Here is an 18,310-nt window from a genome sequence, read left to right as displayed (position 1 = left end):
CTTCCGGTCTCCATGCTATCAAGGACTTGGCACATGACTCTGAATAAGTGATTTGTTTAATGTAGGCTTCAGAGAAGCAGATGAAAGTGGCCTGTACCGCTCTCTGCTGTTCATCAGCAGCCTTAGACATTTCTCTCCATGCTGAAACCTGCTGTAAGGCTTTAGGACCGGCATCATTTTCTCTGCCACTCCCCACTTCACTCTGAGAACTGGGGTCTATGCTCGTTGGCCAAGTCCCCAACAACAGAAGTACAGCCCAGACCTATTTTCTAGTCAGTGTTTGTTGGGGGCCCTACAATATGAAAAATTATTAGTCGAAGGAACAAAAATCACCAGGGGGGAACCTGCTAAATGACCCTGAAAGAAGAAAACTGAGAGCTGAGCTAACAGAGGCAGTGACAGTGATGTTTGTCACTGGACTCCAGACTCAGAAGCTGCTTCCTTTTATTGTTTGAGACAGTTGCAATACAGCCTGACCTGGTCGGGAACTTGCTACATAGCCTAGGCTAACTCTGAAATCAAATTCTGTCTTATTTGGCCTCACAAGTGCTAGTATCATGGGCATAGCCTACCACGCTTGGCTTCAGTTAAAATGTCAGCCCGCATCAGAACCTCTGAGCAGCTTTCCTCCGAACCCAGTGGGGCCTCTGTGGCCCGGTCTTTGGGTAGGGACTCACCTGGCATTCAAGTGTTGCCTGCCCAACCAATTACAAATGATACCAACACAAACCACTGTACTCTCTCCACCCACCCAGAGGGAAATAATGCTCTCCCTATGCTGCAGAACCAGCCCAGCCCAGCCCAGCACCTTGGGGACAGATGCTGCCCCGTATTTCTGGGGAGATCGGAGATTACTTTTCTGTTTTGGAGGTTATTTCTTCCAAGTCTGAGCTTGGATTTTTTCAGCTGGAGTCTAGTGGCAGTTTCCAAACAAGGGCAAAAATGATTAAGAAGCAGTGTGTCTCAGGCAGGTTAAAAAATATCAGTTAGGTTCATGAAGGGTTGGCCTGTGCCCTTTCTGGCAACAGGCAGAAGCTGAGTATGCCTGCTGGGCTCCTGGGAAGGCTCTTGGTTTCTGCTTTGTGCCAGCCAACTAAACTTACCCTGTGCACAGCACAACAGGACACTGGGAGCGGAGAACAGGGCTCCATGGGCTCCCTTTGAAATCTTCTGGTGGCAGACTTCACAAATGCTAGCTAGCTACTAGGACAGGAGACTCTGAGTGCTCCCACATTAACTGCCCAGAAAGAACTGTGTGACATGGGACCAGTGGCTCAGAGCACACAGAAGGGGTGATTGGAGAACACTTAATTACCCAGGTACAGCCATGCTAGAGTCTCCTCGGAGGTATAAGACCCATGTGGAGATCTCAGGGTCACTTAGTTGGCCACCAGCAGTGGTGCTGGCCATGGCTAAGCACTCACCCACCCCCAGCCTGGTCTGGCCCTAGCTCTATGCAGTAGCATCTCAGTCCAGTACCTGCAGGTCTTTGTCATGGCCCTGCCTTTCTAGGATCAGCACCCGGTCCTGTAGCTCCTCCACAGTCCCTTGAAGCAGGTCATTCTCCTCTAGGGTGGCACTGAGCCGATGCTCCAGCTCCCGTTTTCGGTCCGACAGCATCTTGATCTGAAAAGACGGAGAACCACAGGGAGGTGTAGCGTTCTATCTGGCTAAGCGTAGGAGGAGGGGCTAGTCCCAAATATGATGCTATGTGTCTCTGGGTATTGTGCCCAGGGACTTGGGGCTCATCTTGGAGGACAGAGCTGTACAATCCTGGGCTGAAGAGAAAGGCCCTCCCCTTTAGAAAGCTGTCTGGGAAGGGGTAGGAGTTAGCCCAGGGGAAGCCAGAATGTGGGCTGCCAGGCAGAGGGAGGATAGTCAGTGCTCCGTAAATTCCAGAGATAAGTCAGAGAAGGCCCCACCTTGCCTGACCTCAGCCCTGCCTGGCAGAACAGCACCTGATCTGCCTACACCTCAAGTCACAAGCACCAGGAAGTTCCCTCAGAGTTGTTGTGTTCTGGCAAACAGGCTCTTGGCCTTCTCTGCCCACTGCCAGTTCCCCTGAGCTACCATCCCAGTTCAGACCCTGGTCCCTGGCTTATGAGGTACCAGAAGGGCACAGAAGGTAGAGTCTACATCAGCCTAGGCCCTGGAAAGAGCTGACGGAGGCCTCATGGTTTATCTGAACTTGGAATCTGTGAGAAGCAGCACCGGTCTCCCTTATGAGAAATGCTGAAGTTTCGCACATTGTGGTCAGTGTCAAGACACATGCATCTCTTGTAAGCTCTCTTCAGTGTCAGGGAGAAAGCTAAGGAAAGAGATGCCTAGACTCTTCTGGTTTCCAGGTTTGCAGTGAGGAAGCTCAGGCAATACTCAAGAACAGAAATGCCTTATCCAGGGCACCACCATGCCTCGGGGCTCCAGAAAGCTTTCCCAGGTAGCCCTGGCTTTGGGGGAAGGGAAGGCCTCTAGAGTCCCGAGGTCCTCAGCCACCTGCTTCTCCCATGTTAGTTCCTACCACAGTGATCTCTCATCCACCTGCATGCTCGTGACTCCTCCCCTGCCATGCTCAGGACGTTCTCCTTCTCTGTGGTCTAACCTGAGGTCTTACGGCTCTCCCTTGTCTAAGTTCTGGGGACCGACCTCAGCACTTTTCTAGGGGACATTTAAAAAATGTCTGACTTGTTGTCTTCTGGGCTCTGCCTTTCCTTCCCCTCGGCCTCTTGGCTCCTCCCATTCTGCATCAGAGTTGTGCTCTGTGCACAGATACTCCCTGGCCACCAATCAATCAGATAGGACGTTGTCCTGGGAAGTGAGGTCTATGGCCTTTGTCCAGAGAGATCGGGTGTCTGTCCAAACAAAGAAATATTGTCTCTCAAGTGTGCACCTGGGTAAGAGACCAAAAGGAGCAAGCCCCCGTGGTGAATGGGTCTACTATTCCTCTCACTGACGTAGACTGACTGACCCATGCAAGGGAATTTTCACTCGAGCTCATTTTCACGTAAGGGCCCTCTGACCTTTCAATTCTCCTTCCCGGGGATCATCTTTGTTTCCCAGATATGATTCTGATATGTAAGTGGCCTTTAAGATACACTTATGCGGGGGTTGGGGATTTAGCTCAGTGGTAGAGCACTTGCCTAGCAAGCTCAAGGCCCTGGGTTCGGTCCCCAGCTCCGGGGGAAAAAAAAAGATACACTTATGCTTCCAGGTTTTATGAAGTTACTTATTTGAAAGGAATTATCTCACAGTTTAGCCTTTCAAACAGCAGTGTCACTAGATGAGGCCAGGGTTTGGCATTAGTGTGCCAACTTCCTCACTTGACCAACCCCTATGTACCCTAGAACTTGTGACCAAATCTGGCAGTAAGCATTCCTGGGAAGCCTGTCCCTGTGAGGCCAGAGAAAGTGGACAGATGGAGCTGAGAGGAAGGCAGGCAGCTTGAAGGAGTGAGCGCCTGGCAGGGCAGTAGAATGGCAAGTCATGCACACAAATGGTCACAGACAGGCATGCCGAACCCCGCTGGAGCGATCTCTACTTACTTCCAGAACCTGCTGCTCAATATCGGTAGGAATTCCAAGGGAAAGGAGGAAAGGGGGGGATAGGAGGCAGAAAAGAGAAGATATTGACAGACTTTAGGAAAAACATCCTCAGGTCACTTATGACTCAGGGAAGGTTTCTCTGGGCTGAGCACAAGGGCTGATCCCTTAACTACAGAACAGGGGCTCCTGCCGCCTGGCTCTGCACTGTTTCTCAGAGTCTGACTAGCCAAAGGGATGAAGGTCCCTACAGGATCAGGTGGGAGTCTGTCCTGGGAAGAGCCCCCTTTCAGCTGCTCCAACTCTTGCTCTGTGTGCAGACCCCATGCTGCTCACAGGACACTCCCCAAGCACCACATTCTTCTTTCCCTGATCTGGCCGGTAGCACAGACCTGAACGTGTTACATGACCACCACGTTTCAGGTATCATACAAAGTGTTCTCATCGTTAACTCTTCAACAGAATCTGCTGTTCTCTTCTGTAAAACCCAAGTTTCTGTCCTACGTTGGAGGACTCTCGGTGCGTTAGTGCTGAGAGTTCTTTGTATGACACCTGACACATGGTGATGCACTGAGCTAGACCTAAGAGCAATGAAGAAGGGGGACAATGTTCTCCCCCAGTTTTTGTGGGGGGACAGCAAGGCTGTTTCTTGTAGCAACTGTTCATTAAAAAGTGGGTCATTCAGGATTTCTGTTCCCCCAGCTGTAATTCTCAACAGCCTTTTTTTTCCAGACAACAGGCTACCCACAGGAGCAAGTGTCCCCACTTCAGTTCACAGGAACGTCTCTGGATGTTTCGGTACGTCTTATAGAGAGCAGGGGGTTTATTCCCAAGCTCAGAGGACTGTTTATCCAAAGACCCAGTACACAGTTTCCAGTGTGGCCACGCAGAAGCCTCACTCACCTCGGCCTGAAGGCTCTCTAGCCGGATGATATGCTGGTTGGTGGATGAATTTTTCTCCCGAAAGTCTTCTTTGAGAGCATGGACCTGCATGGATAGCTGTCTCTCAACTTCAGATGCCTGCCAGAGACAAGCTGATTTCAGAATGGATCAAAGGGAGATTCTCAAGGGTCTCTTTGTACATATGTCTCACAGAACTTTTGGGTAAGTGTTGGTTTCCACTACCACAGTAAATGACTGCCTCGGTCTGAGGCTACTTCACTGACCAGAGGAATCAGGTCCAGAGACAAGCAGCCCTCAATGCTGGCTATCATCAGCGTCACTCTGTCTTCAGAAGCTCAGCAAGTGTCTTCTAAAGCAAGAGTCTCAATATGCTATGACACTAAAAATGGCTGTACTACCTTCTGCCTTGGGCTTCTGGTTGTTTCAAGGTTTATTGTGTAGCCCAGGCTGGATTGAACTTGCAGCAATCCTCCTGCCTCAGTCCTAAGAGCTAGGATTGCAGGTAAGAGATCCTGTCCTCAGCCCCTTTAGGGATTCTCCATTACTCCCTTCCACCTCCTCAGCCATCACTAAAGACATCACTTATCGTCGTCTGTTCTGTATCACTTCTCCTCCACATGGATGCTGTTGGAGTTCCTCATCGTGTATGGTATGGCTCTGAACATTAATTCTTAAGGATAGATTTGCCATTTCCAGTTTTCCTACTCTATTCTCTCGTGCTACAAAAGGTGATCTGGAACAGTCTACTTGGTCATGCGTGAACCTCTCTCGAGGGCCTGATGCCACCATGGGAAGCCCAACATGCTGCCCTGTACAGAGGAGAGCCATGAAGCGAAGCAAGAACACTCTGTGATCTCTCTGAGGCCAACATAGCTGAGGAACGCTCCAGGGAGAGATCAGAGAAGGTGGGATGATAATGTCGTGGTGTCTGGCGAGTTGCTCAGTGAGGTGCTCTCCGTAAAGGGTCTGTCTTCAACAGCTCTTTTTACCTCTGAGAAGAGAGTAATCAGTTGTCTATCTTTGTTTCTGCTTTCGTTCCATAAATTCAACATATACTGCCTCACTGGACTAGAGAACCACATATCAACCCATTTCTGCTAGAAGAAGACAGTTCTTAAGAAAAATCGGGTTATATGGCTAGGCTGACCTCATCTTAACAATCCTCCTGCCTTAGCTTCTTGAGTGCTAGGATTAAAGGTGTGTGTCATATTGCCAGACTCTATATTTTTATCTTTTAAATAATAAATCATAAAACACAAAGCAGGATAAATCCAAACCAAACTACTTCTCTTGTATAAGTCAAGCTTAGTTTCAGTTACTGCTAGCTTATTTTAGATTTCTCAATCACCATCAAACATGTGTTCGTCACTCTTACCTAAAAGCCACAATAGTGACCTTTACCAAGTGCTTATTCTAGGTAGAAGCTGTGGCGACACTTCCTGTGCTATCTCGGGGAGTGCTCCACACTTCCTGTGCTGTCTCGGGGAGTGCTCCACACTTCCTGTGCTGTCTCGGGGAGTGCTCCACACTTCCTGTGCTGTCTCGGGGAGTGCTCCACACTTCCTGTGCTGTCTCGGGGAGTGCTCCACACTTCCTGTGCTGTCTCGGGGAGTGCTCCACACTTCCTGTGCTATCTCGGGGAGTGCTCCACACTTCCTGTGCTGTCTCGGGGAGTGCTCCACACTTCCTGTGCTATCTCGGGGAGTGCTCCACACTTCCTGTGCTATCTCGGGGAGTGCTCCACACTTCCTGTGCTGTCTCGGGGAGTGCTCCACACTTCCTATGCTATCTCGGTGAGTGCTCAATTTTCTGAGACAGCACAGGGAATAAGTCCTGGCTCCCCTTAGAGCCGGGCTGCAATCCTGCCTCCAACAGTTTGAAAGAGCTTTTCCCCCGCTTCCACTGATTACAGGAGCAAGCCATTTTTAAATGCTAAGAGGTTTTATTTAGCACACTTGAAATTTCTTACAATGGAATGGAAGGCCCATCATTAAAACTCTCTCACATATTACAGTTTGACTGCTTGCTGTGAAGTCACTAAACTTGGGGGTTTGAAACATTCAGATTTAAAAATATACTGTTTAAAGAATATACAATACTGGGTTCTTCGTGTAACTTCTGTGCGTGTTTATCATGTGCTTTATACACATCCACACCCAGGTCCTTCCCTTGGTCCCTTCACCAAGTCGTTCTCTCTTTTTCCTGCCACATGTGCACACATATTTAAATCCAGGTTCTGTTTATCAGAGAGCATGCCTTCCTCTTTTCTCTTCTTCCGTCAAACACAGATAGATCTGTAAAGCCCTGGGTAAGTAACTCAAGGATGATTCTGTCACCTCTTTGACACAACTCACAAAACCAAAGAGAAGCCCATCTACACATCCAGTCCAGCTGGCCTAGGAAAGCTCCTGGGGTAACTTCCTCCAATGTGAGTGCCCTAGAAAAGGAATTCAGGCTCCCTTCACCATGGGTTACCTTGGTGGATGCTGGCCTTAGTAGAAAGCACCATAGCTGTGGAACAATCTAGCCTCCCTATTACGATCTAGTTTAGACCGTTAGATCTGACTAAAGGATTAGTATTAGCTATTTCTGCACATATGTAATCACCTCTTAAGTGAGTATACACACATATACTCCTCTCTAAGGCTCCAAATGTTTTCTGATCAAAGTATCAGGAAGCATCATAAAAGCCTTAGGGACATAATGAGCTGTGACATCTCCGAGCCAGGGACGATAGGTTGTCTAAAGAGAGCCACCTGGCTCTCAGATGACAGAAGGTGACATGGAAAAAGGAAAGGGTAAACAGCTTTTCTTTTTCCATACGCTGTCTATCAACTAAATGACTCGTTTAATCTCCATGTTTCTTTTCTAAATTATAAACATATTCAACATTGATCCCAGAACTCAAGAGGCTGAAACAGGAGGATTATCTCCAGTTTGAAGCCAGACTAGGTTATATGGTGAGATCTTGTCTCAAAAACAAACAAGACAGACCCGAATTAGAAAGCTATTCTTTGGGGTTGGGGATTTATCTCAATGGTAGAGCGCTTGCCTAGCAAGAGCAAGGCCCTGGATTCGGTCTCCCGCTCCGAAAAAAAGAAAGAAAAAAAAAGAAAAGAAAAAAAAGAAAAGAAAAGAAAAAAGAAAAAAAAACCAAGAAAGCTATTCTTCTACACAAAGGGGCAGTTCTGGAGGGACATCTATTCCTCTATCTGTAACTCAGGACACAGGGCAGTAGTAAGAGGCCTTCCAAAGATCAGCTCTCTTCATAATTATTCTATGCAGGTTTTTGTTGTTTTGTATTTTTAGACGAGGCTTGCTGCTATGTGTTCCTAGCTGGTATGAAACTAGCTATGTAGACCAGACTGGCCTTAAACTCAGAAATATACCCTCCTCTGCCTTCTAAGAGACCAAAGGCATTTATCACCACAACCTGCCACCCACCTTTTTAAACAAAACAAAGCCCCAGGCACTCAGAACATCATGTATGCTATTGAAGCCTACCATACACTGAGGGGTTTGGAATGAGAAGGGCTCCACAGGGTCATATATTTTAACGTTTGGTCTCCACTTGGTGGAACTGACAGAGGAAGTGGAAAAGAAAGGTTATTAGGCTACAGAGGAAGTGGACCTCTTTGGAGCAACTCCAATCTGCATTGTAAACCTCGAGACTCTGCTTTATACTGTTTAGAAGTAGTGCCTTGGGGTGATCTCAATCTCCAACTGTCCAGTTCAGTGTGTCAGCATAGAAACGAGTCAGCAGTGGTGGCATGACCTAGCAGACACAGCCAGGCCTCCGCCAATGGGCAGGAGTCAGCAGGAGGGACCAGGACCAGCAGGGAGGCCAGGAGAAGTTCTCCAAGTGCCTCTCAATGAAGTGAAGATCAGCAAAGCCAGAGACTCGAGGCCAATGAAGTGTTGCAAAGCTGGCTATGCAAGTGCAGTCACTGTCTGTTGGGTCCTGTCTATACTCCTTCCCACCATCACGGACGGTCCTCCCAAGGGGCTTGCCTCAGCAAAACTCCACGAGAGGCGTCTGTATCAGCTGATATATCCAGAAACTTCCACTTCACTCTGTCAATCGGCCTGAGTCTGTGGAAGTGGCAAGAAGCCTCCAGAAGTGGCTTGGTGCATTTCTTTCTTTTCTTTTTCTTTCTTTTTTTTTTTTTTTAAAGATTTATTCATTCATTATATATAAGTACACTGTAGCTGTCCTCAGATACACCAGAAGAGGGCATCGGATCTCTTTACAGATGGTTGTGAGCCACCATGTGGTTGCTGGGAATTGAACTCAGGACCTCTGGAAGAGCAGTCGGGTGCTCTTAACCCCTGAGCCATCTCTCCAGCCCCCGGTGCATTTCTTTCTATGAAGTCATGACCAGTAAAGAATGGCAAGGCGGACCAGTACCATCCAGTGTCGACTGCCATGTGTTGGGTTATATTTATATTCCTTAACATTAATCACACATCCTGTCACGTGTTTACTTCTGCAAAACATCCTCTCACTGTGTCTGCTTCAGAAAACACTCTTCCACCTGTGTGCCCCAGCAAACCATCATTTGACATAAATGACTTTCCAAAGAAACCACAAGTTTCCACTTTAGAACTCTGGTAAGGATGCGTGGGTGGCCTTGCTGGAGGTGTGTCTTGAGGGCTGGGAAGGTTTGAAGTTTTAAAGTCCCTCACCAGGTCAGACCCCCTCTCTCTGCCTTGGCTTGTGGGTCAGATGTACGCTCTCAGCAACTTCTCCAGTGCTAAGCCTGCCTGCTGCCATGTTCCCTTGCTGTGAACTCCAGCTTTCTGGAACTGTGAGTCCCATGTTAAATGCCTTAAAAAAAAAAATAGTTGTCTTGTGTTCTTTGAGATCAGAACCAGATCACTTTCTCCACTCTTAGTGTATTAGATTTGTTAGAGTAACAAGACAAGAAGAATAATATACATCAAATATGAAAAAAGGTCAGTTTACTCCTACTTTTAGAAGACATATTTTTATACACAGAAAAAGCTCAAGATTTCACCAAAATACGGTTAGAATTATTAAATTCAGTAAGATTGTAGGATACAAAATCAATATATAAAAATTGACAGGTTTTAATAAAACACTAATGAAATTTCTGAGAAAGAAATTAAGAAAGCAATCCTGCTCGCAACATAATGAAATAAAAGGCTAGGGCTAGAGAGATGGCTCAGCGGTTAAGAGCACTGACTACTGTTCCAGAGGTCCTGAGTTCAATTCCCAGCAACTACATGGTGGCTCACAACCATCTGTAATGGGATCTGATGCCCTCTGATGGTGTGTCTGAAGACAGCTACAGTGTACTCACATAAATAAAATAAATAAATCTTAAAAATAAAAAAAAAAGAAATAAAAGGCCAAGGAATAAATTTAAGCAGTGAAGTAAATGATCTCCAAAATGAAAGTTAGAAAATACTGTGTACTCACATATACATAAAATAAATAAATCTTTAAAAAAAAAAAAGAAAATACTGATAAAAAAACTAAAGATACATGTGCACATACACACACACAAACCAAGAATGGCTAGACTGGAGGGATATTGTTAAGATGCTGATACTATTCAAAGTGATCTACAGATTCAATATAATTCCTACCAAAATACCATGGCATTTTTCATAGGAAAAAAACACCCCTAAAACTTGTATGTTATCCAGAAAGATTCGTGGAGCCAGCAAACCAGGGAGGCAGATTACAAAGCCGGAGACAATATAGTGTTTAACTTCAAGATATACCCAGAAGGCATGGTACTGACATAAGAAAAATTATATGGACCAAAGAGAAAATAATATAGAGCCCGAGTCTTTTTTTTCCGGAGCTGGGGACCGAACCCAGGGTCTAGCAAGCGCTCTACCACTGAGCTAAATCCCCAACCCAAGCCCGAGTCTTTGACAAAGACAAAAACAATACACATTGGAGGATACAAACTGGACAGATGTATGCAGAACACAGAAGCTCGATCTTTATCTCCCACACACATAAAAACCAATTTAAACAGATCAAAGGTTTAAATGTAAAATCCCAAAGTTAAAACAATTCAAGTTCTTAGTCTGCAAAGATTCCCCCCCCCCCCCCCCCCGGAGCTGGGGACCGAACCCAGGGCCTTGCGCATGCTAGGCAAGCGCTCTACCACTGAGCTAAATCCCCAACCCAAGATTTTTTCTTTTAATCTTCAAAGCACAGGCAATAAAAACAAAATAAAATTAAAAAATGGGCCAGGCAGTGGTGGCACAAACCTTTTAATCCCAACACACAGGAGGCAGGCACTCAGAGCTCTGAGTTCAAGGCCAGTCTGGTCTACAGAGTGAGTTTCAGGACAGCCAGGGCTCCAGAGAGAAACCCTGTCTTGAGAGAGAAAAAAATAAAGAAAAAGAAAAAAAAAAAAGCCAACCCAATAATCAGAGAGAGGTGGGGGGGGGGGGGAAGAAGGAGGAGGGGGAGGAGGGGGAAGAGGAAGAAGAAGAGAAGGAGGAGGAGGAGGACGGAATCATATCAACCAAAGCAAGCTTTCATATGACAAAGGAGACAAGAGTAGAAAGACAGTCTACAGAATGGGAATAAAGGTCCGTAAACTATTAATCTGAGAAGAGATTAAAGTTCAGAATATATAAGAATTCAGGGGCTGGGGATTTAGCTCAGTGGTAGAGCGCTTACCTAGGAAGCACAAGGCCCTGGGTTCGGTCCCCAGCTCCGAAAAAAAAAGAACCAAAAAAAAAAAAAAAAAAAAAAAAGAATTCAAACAACACAGCATAAATAATCTGATTTTAAAAATGGCAACTGACAAATCTCAGTATACGGAATAGAAATGTCAAATAAGCGCATACAAACGGTCAGCGTCACTAATTATACTAGAAGCATGGAAATCAAAACCCTGAGGTAATCACACACCGTGGTTGGAATGGTTATCAAAGACAAAAAGGAATACTCCGTATGTACCCCTAACATCTCCATACACACAGGTCCAGCTCTGGCCCACAGCTTCACCTGGCCTAGCTTCAGCCTCACAGCTCCTGCTCTAGCCTAATCCAAGGCTGTCTAGTCTCAGACACAACCCAAGGAAGGCGTCCGCTCCCGGGCTATGTCACAGAACTAAAACAGTGTGAAAGTCCAGGTCAGCACGCCTCTCGTCCCACTCACTGGGCCTACAGAATGTTTTCTAATGAAACATTTCAACTACCTCGATGAATCCGAACGCCGAGATGAAAATAATTATAACCTCCATCGAAGAACTCCAAGAATTCAGAAAGACACGAGACCTCACTGAGCCTCAAGGAGACAGCAAATACCTGAGTGGTGTCTAAGACAATTCCAACACAGCCAAATGAAGTGATGGAGACAGCAGGCTTTGAAAACTGATCTCAGTGAAGAAAGAGGGATACTGGAGAGAACTGAAGCTGAACTGAACTGAAAACTCAACCAGCCAACTAGAAAACCCAGTGGAAGCCATACAGTAGAAAGGATCAAGGAGAAGACGGAGTATGAGAATGTGAGGGTGGGACAGGAGGAATGAGACCTCACAAGCAGAGACCGGGGAGACTTAGAGCACAGCGGTGACTGCAGGGAACCAATCTTCTCAGTGTAGGCCCTGGCGAGGAAGAAGAATCCCAGGTTAATAGTGTGGACCAGATCTTCAACAAGATCATGCAAGAAAACGTCATCAAAGTAAGGAGAAACACACCCATACGAGAACACAGAAGACCAATGGACAAGGCTAGAAAAGAAACTCCACACAGCATATCGCCGTTAAAACACTAAGCATCAGGGCAGAGCAGAGGTATTAAAGGCTATAAGTCATACGAAGAGAAACCCACTGAGTAATGATGCTGATTTCTAAATGGAGACTTTAAAAGCCACTAGAGCCTGGAGCTTCAGACTCTAGGAGACCACTACCCTAGGACTAGTACCCAGCACTACCTGCCGTAATCAAAGGACAAAGAAAACCTTTCCAGTGTCCAAACAAGCTAAGAGAATTCACATCCAGCAGACTAACACCACACAAAGTACTGGAAGAAGTAAATATTTTAGACTGAAGAGAGGAAATACAGCCAAGAGACTATAGAAAGAAAAAAGGAAACTATAATTTCTGAAACATAAAAGGAACTAAAAACAAAACAAAACAAAGAACCAACAACAAAAGCCCCCAACAAGATGACTGCAATCAACAGCTTTCAATTATAACAATAAATATGAGTAGCATCACTTCTCTAATCAAAAGACAATGGCTGAATGAATTAATCCTCTGCCCAGTGTCTACAGGACACACAGCTTTAAAGATAAGCACCACTCCAAAGTGACGGGATGGGAGAGCATTCACTCAGATGGGATCTGAAGCGGGCAGGCGTCTGTCCTTCTATGTGACACAACAGACCTCAAGTTAAGCTCATCACAAGAGAAAAACTTCTTTCTAACCAAGAACACATCCATGGTAGTCTGGATGAGAATGGTTTCTACAGGCTCCTGTTTTGAGTACCTGGTCTCCAGCTGGACCATTTGAAAGGATTAGGAAGTCACTGGGGCAGGCTTTAAGGTTTCACAAGGTTCATATCACCTCAGTATGCCTGGTGCCTCCAGCTTCAGTTGGAGGTTGCGAGCTCATAGATATTCCTGCCGCCATGTCTTCACTCCGCCATGATGAACCCTAACGCTCTGAAACCACATGCCCAATCAAATGCTTTCGTTACATTACCTTGATCACGGGATTTTATCTCACCAATAAGAAAGTAACTAATAAGGGTTGGGGATTTGGTTCAGTGGTAGAGCGCTTGCCTAGCAAACGCAAGGCCCTGGGTTCGGTCCCCAGCTCCGGGAAAAAGAAAGTAACTAATACAACATTACAAACAAATGCTGATGTGCCCAAATTCATAAAAGTACACTACCAGAATTAAGGACACAGATTAGCATCAATCCATAAATAGTAGATGATTTCAGTATTACACTTTCTCCAAAAGATAGGTCGGTCATCTGAACAAAAACTAAAAGAGAAATATCAGAATTAAGTGATATTATACATTGAATGGACTTAATAGGTATCCACAGAGTATCCCAAAAACCAAAGGCCATATACTCCATCAGCATACAAGAATGCTTCTTTAGAATAACAAAACCATCTTCAAGCCAGGGGTGTCTGTGTGTGTGTGTGTGTGTGTCTGTGTGTGTGTGTGTGTGTCTGTGTGTGTGTGTGTGTGTGTGTGTGTGTGTGTGTGAATTCATTCCTGTGAATTCAAATACAGTCTGGTCTATATACTGACTTCCAGGACAGCTTCAGCTATGTAGATAGACTATGTCAAAAATATCTAACAATTATGCAACAAAATATAAGACAGACAGAAAAAAAGCCCTCTCATAAGTGCACAAAGCTATGAAGAAATCAAGGAAGAAAATACTCTCAAACTAAATGAAAATGACAACACACACATCAAGCCTCTGGGACACATCAAACGCAATCCTCTGAGGAAACTTACAGCTCTAAGTGCCTATGCTAAAAAATTAGAAAGAACACACATAAATGACTTAACAATAAAACTCAAGAATCTGGAAAAAGCAACAAAATAACCCAAAATCCAGTGGATAGCAAGAAATAACAAAAAAACAGAGCAGAAATTAAGAACTAGAACCCAGAAACAATACAAAGACTCAATGACCCTGAGATCCGGTGTTCTGAGGATATAAAATAAGATTGACAGCCTGTGGGCCTCACCAAGGTAAGAATGAGATTGCCCCCCCCCCCCATCAGAAATATTAAAGCAGACACTAAGAAATCTGGATTATAAGGAAATATTTTACAAACATGTACTCCAAAGCTGGGTATAGTAAGTAGCACACACCTTTAAACCCAGCACTAGAGAGGCAGTCAGATATCTTTGAGTTTGAGGCCAGCCTGGTTTCCACAGCGACTTCTAGGCTAATCAGGGATACACAATGAGACTGTTTCAAAAACAAAACTATAGGGGCTGGGGAGATGGCTCAGTGGTTAAGAGCACTGACTGCTCTTCCAGGGTCCTGATTTCAATTCCCAGCAACCACATGGTGGCTCACAACCATTTGTAATGAGATCCAAGGCCCTCTTCTGCTGTGTCTGAAGAGAGTGACAGTGCAATCATGTACATAAAATAAATAAATCTTAAAAAGAAAACAAAAGCAAAACCAAAAACATGTATTCCACTAAGTTGGAAAATCCAAAAGAAATAAACTAATTTCTAGACTTATCCAAACCACTAAAGTCAAACCAAGAGGAGAGCAGCAATCTAGGTGGACGAGTAACAAGTGGGGAGATTCAAACAGTAATTAAAATGTCTTCCAACTCCAGCAAGCCCAGGCCCACATGATATGCACCAGAACTCTACAGACTTTCCAACCTGGTGGTATCCCACCAAAGAGAAACAGAGGGGCCTTCCAAACTCCTTCAACGCCAGTACTGAACTAACTCTAAAGTAATTAATGGCCAATATGCCTGGTGAACATACAAAGAAATCCTCAATAAAATGCTTGTAAATCAATATAGACATAATAAAAAGGTTTATCTACCATGATCAAGTCGACTTTATCCCAGAAACGCAAGGATAGTTGAACATGTTGACCAATAGGTCAACAAATGTAATAACTTAAAAAACAACAACAACCAAACAGGACTTCAAGACTAAAATCACATGATCAACAGAGGCTGAAAAAGCCTTTAACAACTGCAAGTGTCTTCATGATCAAAGAAGGAGCAGCCTGACTAGCACAGGCTACACCGGAACCTCAGCACCACACCTGCAATGGAGAAAGCCTGGCAAGGAGCCCAGCAGACCCAGAGTGAGGAGGAGCTGTCACCACCCTCCCCCCTTCCAATACAGCGCTCAAAGCATTAACTGGAGCAAGAAGGCAGGAGAAGGAAGGCGGAGAAAGTCCAACAGGAAAAGAAATCAAAGCACCCCTGTCTGCAGATGGTACCTTACATGAGAGATCCCCATCTCCATCAGAAAGCCCACAGAAATGATCATGGTGGGATAGAGAATCAACTGGCAATAACCAGCTTTTCTATAAACAGACAACAGACACTCTAAGGAAGCGCTCGTGCTCACACTGCCATTCACGACATCCTAGAAGAAAGTATAGCACTTAGGAAATCTGAGCAAGGGTGAAGGCACTCTACCATGAAGACTTTGTATGTCTGAACACTGCAATGGATACTTGAAAATGGAAAGACCTCCCATGCTCATGGATCAGTAGACCATTGTAAAGTGATCATTCTACCAAAAGCTAGTTACACACTCAAACCAATCCCATCAGAACCTGGATCTCATTATTCCCAGAAATAGAAGAGGTTGTCCTATAAATTCATCTGGATCCACACGAGATCCTGGATAGCCAGAGCAATCCTGAGTAAAAACCACAGCACTAGAGTAATTAGCATTGCAGATGTGAGGATATGTTACAGAGCCACAGTTAACAAGCAGAATATTACTGTCACAGAAACCAGACTGCGGACCAACGGGACAAAACAGAACCCACGCATGAGCACACAGACTATAGGTATTGCATACTTGACAAAGATCCGAAGCATACACTAGAGAACACAGCATCTTCAACACACAGTGCTAGGAAAGTGACCCACACGGAGAAAAATGAGATCAAACCCGTACCTATCACCTTAGACAAGAATCAACTCGAAATGGATCACAGTGCAACCTCAATGTGGAGCCTGAAACGCTCAAACTGCACAACACACAGGCAGCATCCTCCGGCTCCGGCTCCACGGCAGACAGCCGCAACAGCCGAGCGTTCACATCTCAAAAGCAGTGGGAATGGTGTGAGTCTTTTGAAACCACAAAGCCTGCCCACAACTGACACACCGTGCACAACAAGACCACACCTCTTATCCTGTCCCAACAGGTCCAAGTAAGGAGCAAGTATTCAAGCAAGAGCCTCTGGAGCCACACATGTCCCTAGTGATACAATAGTGGCACTAGACCTCGGCGGTAACCAGTACCTACCTAACTGGACCTAAGCTCTGCTCAACAGGAAGGATCTCATTCCCAGCTCTGGACACCTCATCAACTACCCAGGCATAGGGAGGTCCTGGATCGTAGAGGAGAACCAGCATAATTCCTAACTACGCTCTAAATACTCATCCCTACATCCATAGGTAAGTACAGTTCTAATCCCTCAGCAAACAAAACAAAACACCACAAACCGACAGACTGGCAGAGAACAACTAATCACGGGTGCCAAGCCCCGCTGGCTATATGTACAGGACGACCTGACGCCCAAGACTCAGGGCACATTTCTGAAGAGTAGCTGCAGGATTACTCAGAGCCAGAGGACCAGGAAGTCTGCTGTGGAACTGCGCCTTCTAGAAATGACAGGGAAGCTGCTCTTATCCTGCAACAGTACGGTCATCTACACATGACCTAACAGGGCATCATCACCAGATGTGCTAGTGTGGGAAGGGGATCTCACGAGACTCCACCCACCCTGGATAAAGAAGGAAAGGCAACTGAGGACAGCTGGGAACAGGAAGATCAGTCGTCTCCGGGGCTGAGCCCCTTTTGTTTATCCAACACCAAGTGGTCAGGCCTGTAACCCTCTCCACACCAGCAACAGTCGACAGACTCAGCGGTTGTACCTGTGTGCGTGTGCTCATGGGTATGTAGTGGTGACAGAAAGGCGGCTTTGATTCTGAGAGGTAGTCAGTCAGGGAGACCTGGGAGGAGCTGGAGCAAAGGGGAAGAATGAACTGATGTAAACAGATTTCAATTACAAAATTTTAAAAAAATATTTAAAGGACAAAAGAGACCTGTTAATACCAGCACTTGGGCGGATCCAGAGTTCGAGGTCATCCTGGTGTCTAATATCAAGTTTCAGGCCAGCCTGAGGCTACATAGTGAGATCTTATCTCAGAAACCAAAAGAAAAAAAAAAAAAAAGAAAACCATACTAACAAAGACATACAGAGAGAATGCTCACCTGCTGCTTAGAAGCAGAGCTGCTCCCAACAGCTGAGAGATGGATCAACCTCAGCTGACAAGGAAGATGCCTGCCTAGAATGTATATGGGCCCTAGACTTCATTCCCAGTGTATAGCCATCCTACCACGATTGTGTTCAATCTAGTCTAGATTTGATTCCCAGCAAATCAAAACAGCTAAAGACAAAATTAGTATGTATACATAACACAGTATTCAACATACACTAAGATTCTGTCACCAGCAGTAACATAGAGAACTCACACACTGAGGTGGAGGGAGTCGGGAACACAACATTACACTTTGCCTTCGGTGGAAGCTTGAACATTGATCTCCAAGAAGTAGGAGGGGCAGAGTAGGTATTACTGGAGGTTAGCAAGGGTGCGGGGAGGAAGAGAGAGGATGGTAAGTGGATGTGGGATGAAGTTACCTCGGAGAGTAACTCAAGGTCCTATGTCATGGTAAGATAAACACTGTTGGCAATAGGTAACTGAATATTTCATCAAAGTTAAAGGAACAGCTTTTGAATGCTCCTCACACAAAGAAACGATTTATGTGGAGACAGATAAACCAGTTATCCCGCTCTCTTCACACATCATATACACATTTATTTTACTTCTTGCAGGTTAGTTTTATTGTGTGTGCATGAGTGTGTGCATGTCACCGTGTGGACATGCACGCAGGCACCCACGGAGCCAGAAGAGGGCCCGGGGCCCCTGTAGCTGCAGTTACTCATGAACCGTCCCGCATGGATGCCAGGAACCAACTCCTGCCTGGTCCCCTATACAAGCATTAGATATTAACTGCTGAGGCATCTCTCTGGCCGGCTATACGCATATTTAAATACCACAGTGTAGGGACTGATGAGATGGCTCAGTGGCTAAGAGCACTGACTATTCTTCCAGAGGTCC

General features: G+C 45.6%; 1 protein-coding gene across 5 annotated transcripts in view; it reads right to left on the bottom strand.

Moving 5' to 3' along the window:
• Bicdl1 (BICD family like cargo adaptor 1) overlaps positions 1–18,310 on the bottom strand; it is an 89,352-nt gene that overhangs the window by 20,734 nt on the left and 50,308 nt on the right. For 4 of the 5 annotated variants that reach the window (XR_010056386.1, XM_008769234.4, XM_063271347.1 and 1 more), the window contains exons 3-4: positions 4,440–4,556; positions 1,480–1,626 (exon numbers count right to left, since the gene is read on the bottom strand). Coding sequence is in view for 4 of the 5 variants with exons in the window: in XM_008769234.4 (XP_008767456.1) it covers positions 1,480–1,626; positions 4,440–4,556 (264 nt within the window). In the remaining variant the exon portion in view is untranslated. The other variant, XM_063271348.1, reaches the window with a different exon arrangement.

This window comes from Rattus norvegicus, chromosome 12 (genome assembly GCF_036323735.1).
Source record: "Rattus norvegicus strain BN/NHsdMcwi chromosome 12, GRCr8, whole genome shotgun sequence".
In the NCBI taxonomy this organism is placed as follows: domain Eukaryota; kingdom Metazoa; phylum Chordata; class Mammalia; order Rodentia; family Muridae; genus Rattus; species Rattus norvegicus.
The sequence above is the reverse complement of the archived record's forward strand: the minus strand, read 5'-3'. Positions and strand labels throughout refer to the sequence as shown.